The 13,082-nt window shown below is 35.3% G+C and overlaps 1 protein-coding gene across 1 annotated transcript in view; it reads right to left on the reverse strand.

Moving 5' to 3' along the window:
• Window positions 1–13,082, reverse strand: part of EML6 (EMAP like 6) — a 336,902-nt gene that overhangs the window by 158,613 nt on the left and 165,207 nt on the right. The window contains exons 3-4 of the mRNA XM_001375291.5: window positions 12,561–12,720; window positions 4,282–4,380 (exon numbers count right to left, since the gene is read on the reverse strand). Coding sequence (XP_001375328.2) covers window positions 4,282–4,380; window positions 12,561–12,720 — 259 coding nt within the window. The remainder of the gene's footprint in view (window positions 1–4,281; window positions 4,381–12,560; window positions 12,721–13,082) is intronic.

Genomic DNA, 13,082 nt, shown 5'->3' on the forward strand with positions numbered 1-13,082 from the left:
TTGGGGTCCTGTTCTGTTCCTCTACTCCTCTGTTTTCTTGCCACCTTTTGTATATTGTTTCCTCCTTTACAATGTAAATGTTTCCACTTATTGTTATTGTCCCCCTCAATGATCTTGTATTAAGCTTTGTGTGTGTGTGTGTGGGTGCATATTCACACATATGCAATGTTTACTTATTTGTGCACATTGTTCCATGTAAATTTGGTGAAGGTAGAGGTTGATTTAGTGTAATCTTTATATCCTCTGCTCCCTAGCACAATCTCTGGGTCACAATAGTGCTTAATAAATGCTAGTTGAATTAATGAATATAGGCTATGTGGTTTGTAGGAAACCTGTGCTGAAAAATCCACTTGATTAACTGGAAAATTTTTAGACTTCTCTTTATACTTGTAAATGAAATCATAGTAGATAATATATACATACATATATAATACAATGGCCTCAAAGCAAAACAGGGAAAGACATTAAGAACCAAGAGAAGAATAAAATGATATTCAGAAGAAATTTTCAGAGGAATTTAGATAGTGAATAGGTTCACAGAAACAATAAATTCTTTCTTTTGGTAAAATTTCCCTAGCTCAAAGTGTTCTTCCCAATTTTAGTTTGCTATATTCATGTAAATAGAATAGATGTGATATTGGTATTAGGCATTGGCTCAGTTTATGCTATAGAATGGAGTTCAGGTGTAGGAAGTGTGCTTAAGGCATAAATGAGAGATAGCACAATTGTTTGTAGTTATTGGCATGAAGCTTGTAGATGGGTATGCTATATCTGAAAGGTAGGGTGGTGTGTGACAGAGCTAGGAGTCAGTTCTTCCTGACTCTAAGTCATGTCTCTAGCACACACTAGATTTGTGATGCTGGGCAAGGGTTTTAAATTCTCAGAGCTCCATTAGTTGCACTGACAAGAGAGCATTTCCTCTTCAGGAGTTTACTGGACCAATGAAATCATAATTCTTGCCTTGGGCTTCTTATCTAACCGTTGTTCCCACTTCTTCCCTCAATGGATATTAAGGATATATATGTATGTGTGTGTGTGTGTGTGTGTGTGTGTGTGTGTGTGTGTGTGTGAGGGTTCAGCTCTCATTACTGATGAAAAGAAATCACTATTAAATTGCTGTCTGATCCATTCCAATCAGTATCTATTTCTCTCCTTCCAGTTTCATCTACAAATGCTCTTGAGGGGACTTGGTTTATAAGATTTCATGACCAGCATTCTTCAGACTCATCACTTTTAGGCTTCAGGCTACTTTAATTCATTTAACATCCAGACAGAGAAGTAGTTTCAGTTATATTTTTTTAGAGTGATGACTTCCATTTTAAATAAATAAATTAAGGTTCTGGTCTTCTGTTGGTTTGGCTGGTGTGCCACAGATTGCTGAGAACCATCCTCCCTGGACTTCTAAGGCTGAAGACCAGATCCTTATAGTACAATTGAATCAGGCTACATTACTAACTCAAAGGGATCCCCTAAGCCCACAATTCTCCTTCTATTAGTTTATTCTATATAAAAATATTCACCTGTAGCCTTTTGGCAGGGACACCTGCTTTAGTGGGTCTGTGATCTGTACTTTTTTTTTTTTAATATCAATTCCAAGACAGACTAGTGGCAAGGCTTAGGCAATCAAGGTTAAGTAATTTTCCCGGGGTCACCCAGAGAGGAGATGTCTGAGGACAGATCTGAACCCACGTCCTCCTGACTGAGCTGCCCTCATGGCCTCCACTGCTTCCTCAGTGCAAATGGGAACGACTCATCCATGCTTTCTTCTCAGTTTATGTGATTCTTCCTACTCCACAGAGTTTGCACTTAAGACTCTAAAAGGCCTCTCTGGTTCTTTCTTCTTTCTTTCTTTCTTTCTTTCTTTCTTTCTTTCTTTCTTTCTTTCTTTCTTTCTTTCTTTCTTTCTTTCTTTCTTTCTTTCTTTCTTTCTTTCTTTCTTTCTTTCTTTCTTTCTTTCTTTCTTTCTTTCTTTCTTTCTTTCTTTCTTTCTTTCTTTCTTTCTTTCTTTCTTTCTTTCTTTCTTTCTTTCTTTCTTTCTTTCTTTCTTTCTTTCTTTCTTTCTTTCTTTCTTTCTTTCTTTCTTTCTTCTGTTTTCACCCATTTTCAAAGCATTGGCTCAATGCTTTGTCTGTCATGCATGCCTTTGAAGATGTATTTTAGGTCACTTTTGGAGGTTGACTCATTCTCAATAATACCCTGCACCAAGTCCCCACAATTATTATTTTTCTAAATTTGGGGTTCCTCATGATTTATAGTCATTAAAGAGAAGGATACTGTTGTTTTAAAAATATTACATATAATATATGAACATATATACATAAATATATATTTTATAGCAGTGTGCAACAGAATCATTAAAAGCATGGTTCAGTTTCCCAAATGAGACCAGGCCAATTTTCTATTTGCATTCAATTGTAGGACCATTTCATTTTGGGGAACATACTAGATTCAATTCTATCTAACAAACTATATACTATATTAGCAACTCAAGGTATTAATAAGATATATTTAAATATTTAACAATTGTTAGAAATTCAAAACAGTGAAGCAAAAAAGGTGAATTATTCAAAACATTTTTGAGAAATATAATTCTTATAAACTATAAGTAGTTATCCTATTCCCTTTTGCCTGATTGCATGCTATTATTATTAAATTGTATCTTACTGATTTTAATAGGAACTGTACATAGACCAAAAAAGATACTTAGGACCATTAAATATAATTTATAGTGGGTTTTTTTTTGGCTTTTATATATGTCTATGAGAGGTATAATGGACAGAAAGCTAGCATCATAGCAGGAAGTCCTAGAAGCAGTGATTACAAAAAGCCAATATGAGGAACAGTTAGGTAGCACAGCAGATAGAGTGCCAAGCTGGGATTTGAGAGCACCTGCGTTCAAATCTGGCCTCAGACACTTCCTAGCTGTGTGATTTTGGATAAGTCTCTTAATACCCAATGCCTAGCCTTTACTGTTCCTCTGTCTTTGAATCCAAGACAGTAAAGGTTTGAAGAGCAGGTCATACCAAACTAACCTTATATGGAGGTTGTTCTTGCAAATGCAACCCCTTTATCTGTGACCTCAAACTCATCTTGTCCTGTCTCATTCAGGAACTTGTCCATTTTGATCCTACCATTTTTGGTCCTAATTTTCCTTATCTACTTGTCCTTACCCTGTTACCTACAAACTTGCTCAGGTCTCCACCTTGAAAAAAGTCTCACTTTATCTATCATCCCCTTAAATTTTTATCTCGTATTTCTTTTCCCTTAAACAATCAGACTCCCAGGGAGGGGATATTAACTATTTCCTTTACTTTGTCATCTCTCAAATTCACCTCTCCGTCCCTTATAATTTGGCTTTCCTCTCCTCTACTCAATGGAATCTGCTCTCTATAAGATTATCAGTGATCTTTTACTGCTCAATCCAATATTTTTTTCTCATTCTTCATCATTATGACCCCTTCACTGTTTGACACAATTGACATTATGCTTATTCTTTTCTCTCTTAGTTTTTAGATCCTGCTATCTCCAAGTTTTCTTCTAACCCATCAAACAAAAATTCCTCTGGCTGCTTTATAAGTTCGCTACCTATATTCTGCCCTTTTGCATAGGTGTATTCCAAAGCTCTGTCCTAGACCATCTCTTTTTCTCTTCCTATATTCTCACTGAATTAATTAGCTCTCTCGGATTCAACTCTCATCTCCATGCTGATGATTCCCCATTCTACATATCTATCCTGCATCTCTCCTGCATTCCAGTCCTGAATCTTCAATTGCTTCTCTGACATCTCCACGTGGAAGTCTCATAGTCACCTCAAACTCAATATACTCTACACAGAACGTAGTATTTTTCTCTTGAAATTCATGTTTCCTTCTTCCTTCTCTATTTCTCTCAAAGGCACCACCATCCGTAGGCACTTGGGTCTTTATTCTTCCTCAATCCCCATATTTGATTAGTTGCTAAGTCCTGTCAATTCCACATCCTCAATGCCTCTCTCAGCTGTCCTTTCAAACATACAACAATCATCCTAGTCCAAGCCTTCATCAATTCATGAGTAGAATATGGCAATCTATCTCCAATGCACCTTTCCCAAAAGATATTATGTATATAATATATATTTTATAAAAAATAAGCTTAAAAAGACAATGATTTCAAAAGAATTTAAACTGGTATCTTATAAGAACAAAATACATTTTAAAATTCTAAAGATGTTTTATATACACTTATATACTGACAGAGATTTTGTATATTTTTATTATGGATGATTCAGTGCCATATAATTACCCTATCAGAATGGCCAGTTGCTGTTGCCAGTAATTTTCCCTTCTTCCAGTCCCAAATGCAGACTGTGTTTTTGGCATCCAATCCCACAGAGGCTAAACGCTAAGGAAAGAAAAACAATCTTGTCAATTGGAGATTATAACAAAGATTTTTTTTCTATTCAGAATATCATCTGTGCAAGGCAATTTTTCCAAATTTGTGAAAAATTAGACAAACTAAAGACAACATGGTATATGTTTATCATCAATCTATGCTGAAAATTCAGTAATAATTGGCAAAGGATATGAATTGATTACACAAATAAAAGATATCAAATATTGGTGCCAATCTTGGTTTCAGATTTTTCTCAAAAAGCTTCTCCTGAAACCAGAAGTCATAAAGGGAGGCAAATTGAGGATAGGGTTTATCTGATTCACTTAATCCAGTATCGGATTGAAGAGTCCAGGCTTCTGAAATCAGGAAATCTATTAAAACTGTTGAAATTGAAGAAACAACATATCATTGTCTCAATTAAAAAAAAGAGAAAGAGGGGAAAATACATAAATGGCTACATCCATCATGTTAATTATTAATAATTCACACACATTCAAGAAACTAAAGAATAAACTATACTTAATAAAACTCATCTGGAACAACTAGGTAGCATAGTGAATAAAATGTTAGGTCTGGAGCTGGGAGGACCTCGGTTCAAATCTGACCTCAAATATGTGTGACCTTGGAAAAGTCACTTACCCCCAATTGCCTAGCCCTTACTGCTCTTCTGCCTTAGAATTGATATTTAGCATGGATTCAAAGTTAGTATTTAAAGGAAAAAACTAATCTGTTTTTCTAGCCTCTGATCAGAAATATTAAGACTAGAATTTTTCTTACAATGAAAAGTATAAATTTAAAAAGCAGCATATATAATTATATGCAAAATCAAAACCAAATTAACTATACATATATACATAAGCAACCAAAATATATGACACAAACCTCTCAAAATTAAAGGATGGAGAGGAGTGCATACACAGAGAGACAGTGTGGTAAAGTGGGAAAAGTGCTATGTTATGAATCAGGAGAGTGGGAGGGTTGGGGGCTAAATCAGGAACTAGCTAACCATGTTGGGATTTGATTTCAGGAATATCGGTGTCTCTAAGAAACCAAGTCTCAATGTCCTTGGTTATAAAATGTAGGTGATCATTGCTCCCGTGCCAAGTCCTTCTAGGATAATTTTGAGGAATGACTGAAATAATACGTTTAAAGGCACACTATAAATATGAAAGTATAATCCAAATATAAATTATTATTGTTATTATTTGGGGTCCTTCATTAAAGATTATATATATATATCTAAAATATATGTAGTATTATGTCTACTATTAAAAAACCTTTTTACCATTAATAATCAAAGGTAATAGGATTCATTCTAAGATTTTTTCTTAGAGTTTCTGAATTTCCATTTCTGTCAGCCACAAGAGGAAATGACTCGATGATGCCATTATCTCACATGTGGTGCATGTGAAATTGGGGTAGTTTTTACTCTGGAACTATCCCATTGCCATAGACATAGTGGATAGAAAGCTGGCCTTAGAATCAGAGAGAGATCTTACTGACCACAAGCCATTAGTAGCATCCTTAGTAGCAACCCAGACAACTCTTTAAAACTATAAGTTAAAGAATATGTATGGATGTGCATTGGTAGAACAGGTTCCTCACTGTGAGAACTTGCTATATTGATAAAATCACAGATATGGTCAAAATAAAAAAAATTATAATTATGAGGTGGACAATGTCTTTCATTTGCTTCTTTTTGCTTTGCAACACACATTGTTGAGGGGGATGCCTAGACTGACAAAATGACATTAATGAAAGAATCAAAACTTTTGCTTATATAAGGTCACCCTGCATCCTCATTCTCTGCCCCCTTTATTCATCAAGGTCCCATCAGCATCCCTTCTGCCCAATAGTCACCCCTCAGTTCTCCTGGGTCTTGCCCTCTGATCTTCCACTGAACTTAACTAAGAACCACTGCTCCCTCCTAGCCACCTTTCAGGAAATGCTCTCTCAGTTAGAATGTGAGCCTTGAGCAGAGGGGAGTGTCTTATTTTTCTATTTCTATTCATAGTGATGAGCTTCCTAAATGCTTACCATATAGCAAGTGCTTTATATACGTTTTTCCATTCCGTACACAAATGAAGTCAAGGTTTATTTGCTAAGGTAATCAGGAAAAAAAGAACAAAGAACCTCTATTTGAAGCAGCTTTCTTTGTAGTGGCAAAGAACTGAAAAACTGAATGGATGCTCTCAATTAGGGCATGGCTAACCAAGTTGTGCCATTTGATTGTGATGGAATATTACCATCATAAGAAATTATAAACAGGTTAATTTTGGAAAAACATGGAAAGACCTACATGAAATTATGAAGAATGGAATGAGTAGAACCAAAAGAACATTATATATAGCAACAGAAATATTGCTTGAAAAATGACTTGAACATGTCCACCTCCAGAGAGTTAATAAAGAAGCAGGACGTCGTTATATTTGTGTGTGTGTGTGTGTCTTTTTGTCAAATGATACCTTCTCTAATGTAGGGAAAAGGAGGGAGGGAGTTAATTGGGTACATTAATTAATTAAAATCTTAATAAGGGTAAGAATGTAGACCCTCCCTGTCTCATCAAGTAGCATCACTTCCTGCTCCAAAGAAATGCTCAACTGAGTGCCCAGGTTCCACACAGCTTCTGTGAAGTTTGGGGTTTTTTTTGGCGGAGTCTTCAAAATATGTTTGGGAAATACAAGCTCTACATTCATGCTCCCTTCCTCAGGGGTAGTATGGTAATCCGTGGGAGAGTGTACCCCATGTATACATATGGGAACTCTTTTCTTACTTGATTTGTAATGCTTTTTAATTAATGTCTTTTGTTTTGAACTTACAGATTCTCAGTCTATCTGGTAAAAATCAAAATACTCCAGGTTTTGAGTGACTCAAATCTCTGGTACTTTTTCTAGGCACCCATATGTGAGGGAGTATCTCAGGTATTATTCTTTAAAAAGAAAATCTGCAAAAACATTTTAAATAAGTGACACCGATTTTCTCAGAGTCAGAGAGCCGCAGAGTTGTAAGGGACAGCTGAGGTCAGAGAGCACAAGCCCTGGCCAGTGCAGAAACTCACTCTATACAGTCCTCTAGATTAGAAGTAGTCATTTGGCTTGTGTTAGGATACCTTGGAGTCAACCTGTTCTATTACTTGAATTAGAAAAACAAAGAAAAGGAATTGAGTTTGTCATTTGTGATTCTTTTAACTAACTTTAAAGGCATTTCTATCATCTTTCATTGGTTGTGAGGTGACACCATTTATCTGTTTCTAAGTATTATCGCATTGGATGCTGATGAAGGAATAAATGTGTGCTCTGAAGCAATAGGTAAAAATGAGGCAGGAAATGCATCATGGGAAACAACTAGGAAGATGTTTTACTGTACTAGCAACTTAGATTGTTTGATTTCCTCTATAAAACAAATCTAAAAATAAAATAGTTGGGATTCTAATATAAAATAATAAAAGCAAGAAATTGAAAAATCTAGATTTTGTTCTATCTCATTTGGTGTTTTAAAACAAAGTTTCAGATACAAAAGAAAATATCTTGATAAAGAAATGTTTAAGGGAAGATGTTTGCCACAACATTAAAATAAATATGAGCAGTGAATCTCCCTATGAAGTCTAGTATGTGTGTGTGTGTGTGTGTGTGTGTGTGTGTGTGTACATATGGCTAAAGTAGAGTAAAAATCAAAATAAGAGACATTTATGTTGAAATATAAGCATATAAGCTGTATGCAGATATTGACTCACACTAACCCAATTTATCAGGCTACATAATATACACACCTATAATACTAGAGCTTCATTTACATTGTATGTTAGGGTTTTTTTTTAAACCCTGACCTTCCAGCTGTGTATTGGTTCCAAGGCAGAAGAGCCATAAGGGCTAGGTAATGGGAGTTAAGTGACTTGCCCAGGGTCATACAGTTAGGAAGTGTTTGAGGACAGATTTGAACTTAGGACTTTTCATCTCTAGGTCTGACTCTTAATTGACTGAGCCATCTAGCTGCTTCTACATTAGGGTTTTTAATGAGCTTTACATACATTATTTAATTTGATTCTTCAGACAACTATGAAAAGTTAAGTATTATTATCACTATTTTACAGATGAAGAAACTTGCACCTCATGGAGTTTAAAGGCTTGCTTATGGCCACATCATTCATTGACAATTTAAAGGTTTGCCTTTAACTTAGTTTATAAATTTGAATCAGAGGCAGGATTCAAATTCAAATCTGTCCTGAATCCAAGTGGAGAACTCTTTCCACTATAACTGTATCCTTCCTTCCTTCCTTCCTTCCTTCCTTCCTTCCTTCCTTCCTTCCTTCCTTCCTTCCTTCCTTCCTTCCTTCCTTCCTTCCTTCCTTCCTTCCTTCCTTCCTTCCTTCCTTCCTTCCTTCCTTCCTTCCTTCCTTCCTTCTCTTTCTTTCTTTCTTTCTTTCTTTCTTTCTTTCTTTCTTTCTTTCTTTCTTTCTTTCTTTCTTTCTTTCTTTCTTTCTTTCTTTCTTTCTTTCTTTCTTTCTTTCTTCTTCTTTCTTTCTTTCTTTCTTTCTTTCTTTCTTTCTTTCTTTCTTTCTTTCTTTCTTTCTTTCGTTTTCCTTCAGTCATAGAATCAATGCTCTGTATTGGTTCTAAGGCAGAAGAGCAGCAAGAGCTAGACAATGGGATTTAAGTGACTTGCCAGGGTCACACGGCTAGGAAGTGTCTGAAGTCAAATTTGAACCTAGGACCTCCTGTCTCTGGCCTTGGCTCTCAATTCATTGAGCCACCCAGCTGCCCCCAACTGCATTGTTTCTTAACTACTAATGTAGAAATGTCAAGATAGAAATAAAAAATTCAGAACAATGTTATTATTTGGAAAATTCAATAAAGTTTTTGAAAAAAAATTATTCCAAATAGGGCAAGTCCTGAATGCAATAAATTTCTTGGAACCTTAGTGATCTCATACTATTCATTTTTACATCCCTCATGCTCTCTCCAAATTTCACTTTTTATTTTTTCCATAATATGTCCCTTTCCTTGTCTTTGTGTATTCCTTATCCTTAGAATACTTTGTCCCACTACTGTACACATACACACACACACACACACACACACAAACCCACACATATGTGCAAATATATATTTTTTTGTCCCTGGAAATGGTGCCATTTTCCAAAGTCAACTTTAAATGTTGCCCCCTCTAGGAAACTTTCCTTCATTCTGCTTGCTGGAAGTGATCTCTCTCCTCTGAACTCTCAAAGAAATTGTTTCTATATTTTTAGGCACTTATCCTCTGCTTTGATTTATTGTGTGTGTGTGTGTGTGTGTGTGTGTGTGTGTGTTTTATTTATACTTAAAATGTCCTCATCTATTGAACCTCTATATTTTCCTTATAACATTTCAGAATCCAACAACCTACTTGGATAAAACTATACTAGGAATCAATGTGGTTCAAGGCATGAAATGTGAGATCTAGAGTCAGAGATGCAAGATTGAATCCTGATTCAATCAGGGCAAATCATTTAGCCTCTGCCTATCTCAGTTTCCTCATCTGTAAAATGGGGATAAGAGTAGCAGCTGGTGGTACAGTAGAGGAAGTTCTAGACCAGGAGTTGGGAAGAACTGAATTTAAATATGCTCTCAGATACTTACTAGCTGTGGGACCCTGGACATGTCACCAATTACTTCAGTTTCCTCAATTGTAAAATAAGGATAATAAGAAAACCTACCTCTTAGAGTTGATGAGAGGAGCAAATGAGGTAGTCTTTATAAAATTTTTAGCACAGTGCCTGGCAAAATAGTAGGCACTGTATAAATATAGGACTCGTTTCCACATCAGTGGGTTTAGGGCCCTGGTGTCCTTGGGATATGGAAAACCTGCATAACATTTTTTGACCTTCCCTTTGTGAAGAAGTCTGAATTTTTTCTTTTTTCTTTTATGGGGTGTTTACAGCAGCTTATTGTAAAATTTGGGTTAAGTATTTGGTCATAGGCTCTATGTAGGTCAATGTTAACATTTCTGGCCCTTGTGTGTCATCTGCTGGCTTTTGCATTCTTTCTTTTCAAACATTAACTTTTTACTTAAAAAAAAGAAATTTTTATTTTATTTATTTATTTATAATATTTAAAATATATTGACATTATGCAATACTCTACAAACATTTTATGCATTTCTGAGCTTCTCAACCTTTTTTGTTTTGTCTGTTGGCCTTCATGTGTCATCTTTAGCTTATGCAAAACTCTTCCCAAATTTCCATTAATTTCACATGCCCACCAGTGATATATCAGAACTGCAATGGGGAAAGTCATGATGGATATTTTTAACTCCTTCAATTCCTCTTCCTTTCTCCTTATATCTACTTTACCTGATACAGTTTCTCTAAAGCATTTCCTTTGAGAAGTAACTTTATGTGGTTAGACAAAGGGCCAGCCTCAGAGATGCAAAGACCCGGGTTTTGTTTCTGTTTCTGATACATATTAGTAGAATAATACAGGGCAAATCACTCAATTTCTCAAGGCTTGGGACAGACAGGGGCATAATGGACAGAGTACCAGGCCTGGAATCAGGAGGACTTGGGTTCAATATGACCTCAGATGCATCCTAAGTGTGTGACCCTGGGCAACTTACTTATTAACCCCAATTACCTACCCCTTGCCACTTTTCTGTCTTAGAATGGATACTAAAACAGGAGGTAAAGGTTTTAAAAAACAAACAAAAAACTCCTCAGGGTCTTAGGCTTAAGTAACTCTATAAGACAACAAATTTCAATTTTTAAAAAAGACTATAAGCTTTGAAACAGTAGCTGATCTGTATTGGTAGAGAGTCCCTTTACCAATTGGAAATCTGGAACAATACAATAATTTAAAAAATATTAAAGATACTATCACATACCATAGCCACCATTCCTTCCCAAGAAATTAGTAATGAGCTTAAAGAGACCACAGTAAGAGTGGTGGCTAGATTGCTAGGTCATACTTATATAGAGGCAGAATCATACTTTGTGGGATTATCAGGAAGTCAGAAGACTTGCTTCCTAGCCATTCATTATTCTTCTGCTAACTAGTTGTATGTCTTTGAGTTATTTACTTAAACTTTGGGGCTTTAGCTTGCTCATGTGTATAAGAAGGTTGGATTAAATGAGTCCTCTGGTCCTTCCAATTCCAATGTCTATTTTTCCTATAATTTAGGATATTTCTCCATTTCTCAGAAGGATCAGAACTGTCTCAAATAGACTAAAAAACCCTGCTTCTGTATGTCCCGACTTTTAGAGAAGGAGATTTTACAAATCTCCTTAGAATCCTGTTCCTTTCAGCCACAGAGTTCCATCTACAGATTACTGTTCTCTAATCCTCACTGTCAGGAACCATAAAGCACACTGGCTGGAAGAACCATCAAGGCAGTCCCATAATGAGCCCTGTCCCTCTGAACCCTTATTTTAAATCCCGGGTGGCTGTTTTTTAGGAAGTACCAGTCATAGAATCTCCATAATATCTATGCTGCTTTAAGGTTTTGCACAGTGGTTTATATGCTTTATCCCCTCTGATCCTCACTGCAGTTTGATGACATAGGTACTATATTATGGAGATTACTATTCCTTTTTATTGTCATATATATATGTCATATATATGTCATATATATAATAAAATTATATTACTTTTATTTATACTATATTGTATGATATTTTATAATAGACTATAAAATTATATTCTATACTAATAACTATAATATTATAATGGGATTATATTGTAATAATAATAGAATTATTATTTCTTTTTTACTGATGAGGAAAGTGAGGCGCAGTGATTTTTCCATAGGGACACAGCTGAGGAGTGCCAGAGTTTGGATCCAAATCCAAGTCCTTCATGGCAAACAGTCCAACTCTATTGATTAAAATCTATCCTATTTTTAAGAATTGATAAGGCCTCCAAAGAAGCCCATTTCATGTACATGTTCAGTGTCAAGAAGCATGTCTTTGTTTCCATCCTGGTTTAAGTTTGCCCCCAAACTAAAAAATGATCATCATTACAGCTTCTGCATCTGCTTTGTATAATTAAAGACTCCACCAAAGGAGCCCTATTATGGAGTTTTTCTGCTCATAGCCCTTTCACTTAACCAAATAATATTATAAGCACAGGAAATTATGATTTTAAAGTTAACTGTAAGTTAGACTTTGGAGACTTTAGAGAAAATAACTAAGGAAAACAGAAACTGCAAAGTCTACATACCTGTCCATCTGAATCAAAAGCCAGACAAGCGATTCCATGTGTATGTACATCTTTAAGAATAGAAACGGTCTGTACATTATAAGAATCCCAAATGCAAATATAAGGATCTTTTCCAACTTGTCCAGTAGCAACCAGGGTTTTATCTGGGTGTAAGGCAAGGCTGAAAAAGATGGGAAAAAAGTCTAGGCAATACATATAATTGATCTAATCCATGCAAAATTGACCAAAGACAAAGAAAATATTGACTATTTTTATATTCTCCAAATTATTCAAATTTTTGTTACTTCTCTATGCCTATAATATTTAGAGAATAAGTATGAAATTTTAACTAAAATAATTTATCTGATTAATCTAAAACAATGTTTAATCTAAGCAAATACAGACAGTACAATTCAGTGATGAGAACATTTAGTCCAATTTAAATTGCCGGATTGCCACGAAAAACAGATGTGTCTATTTGGATTATATTTGGTTCATTTGAAAGGCTGATCACTCCTCTATGTGAATTCTATAATTACTGTT

This window comes from Monodelphis domestica, chromosome 1 (assembly GCF_027887165.1).
Source record: "Monodelphis domestica isolate mMonDom1 chromosome 1, mMonDom1.pri, whole genome shotgun sequence".
Lineage (NCBI taxonomy): Eukaryota > Metazoa > Chordata > Mammalia > Didelphimorphia > Didelphidae > Monodelphis > Monodelphis domestica.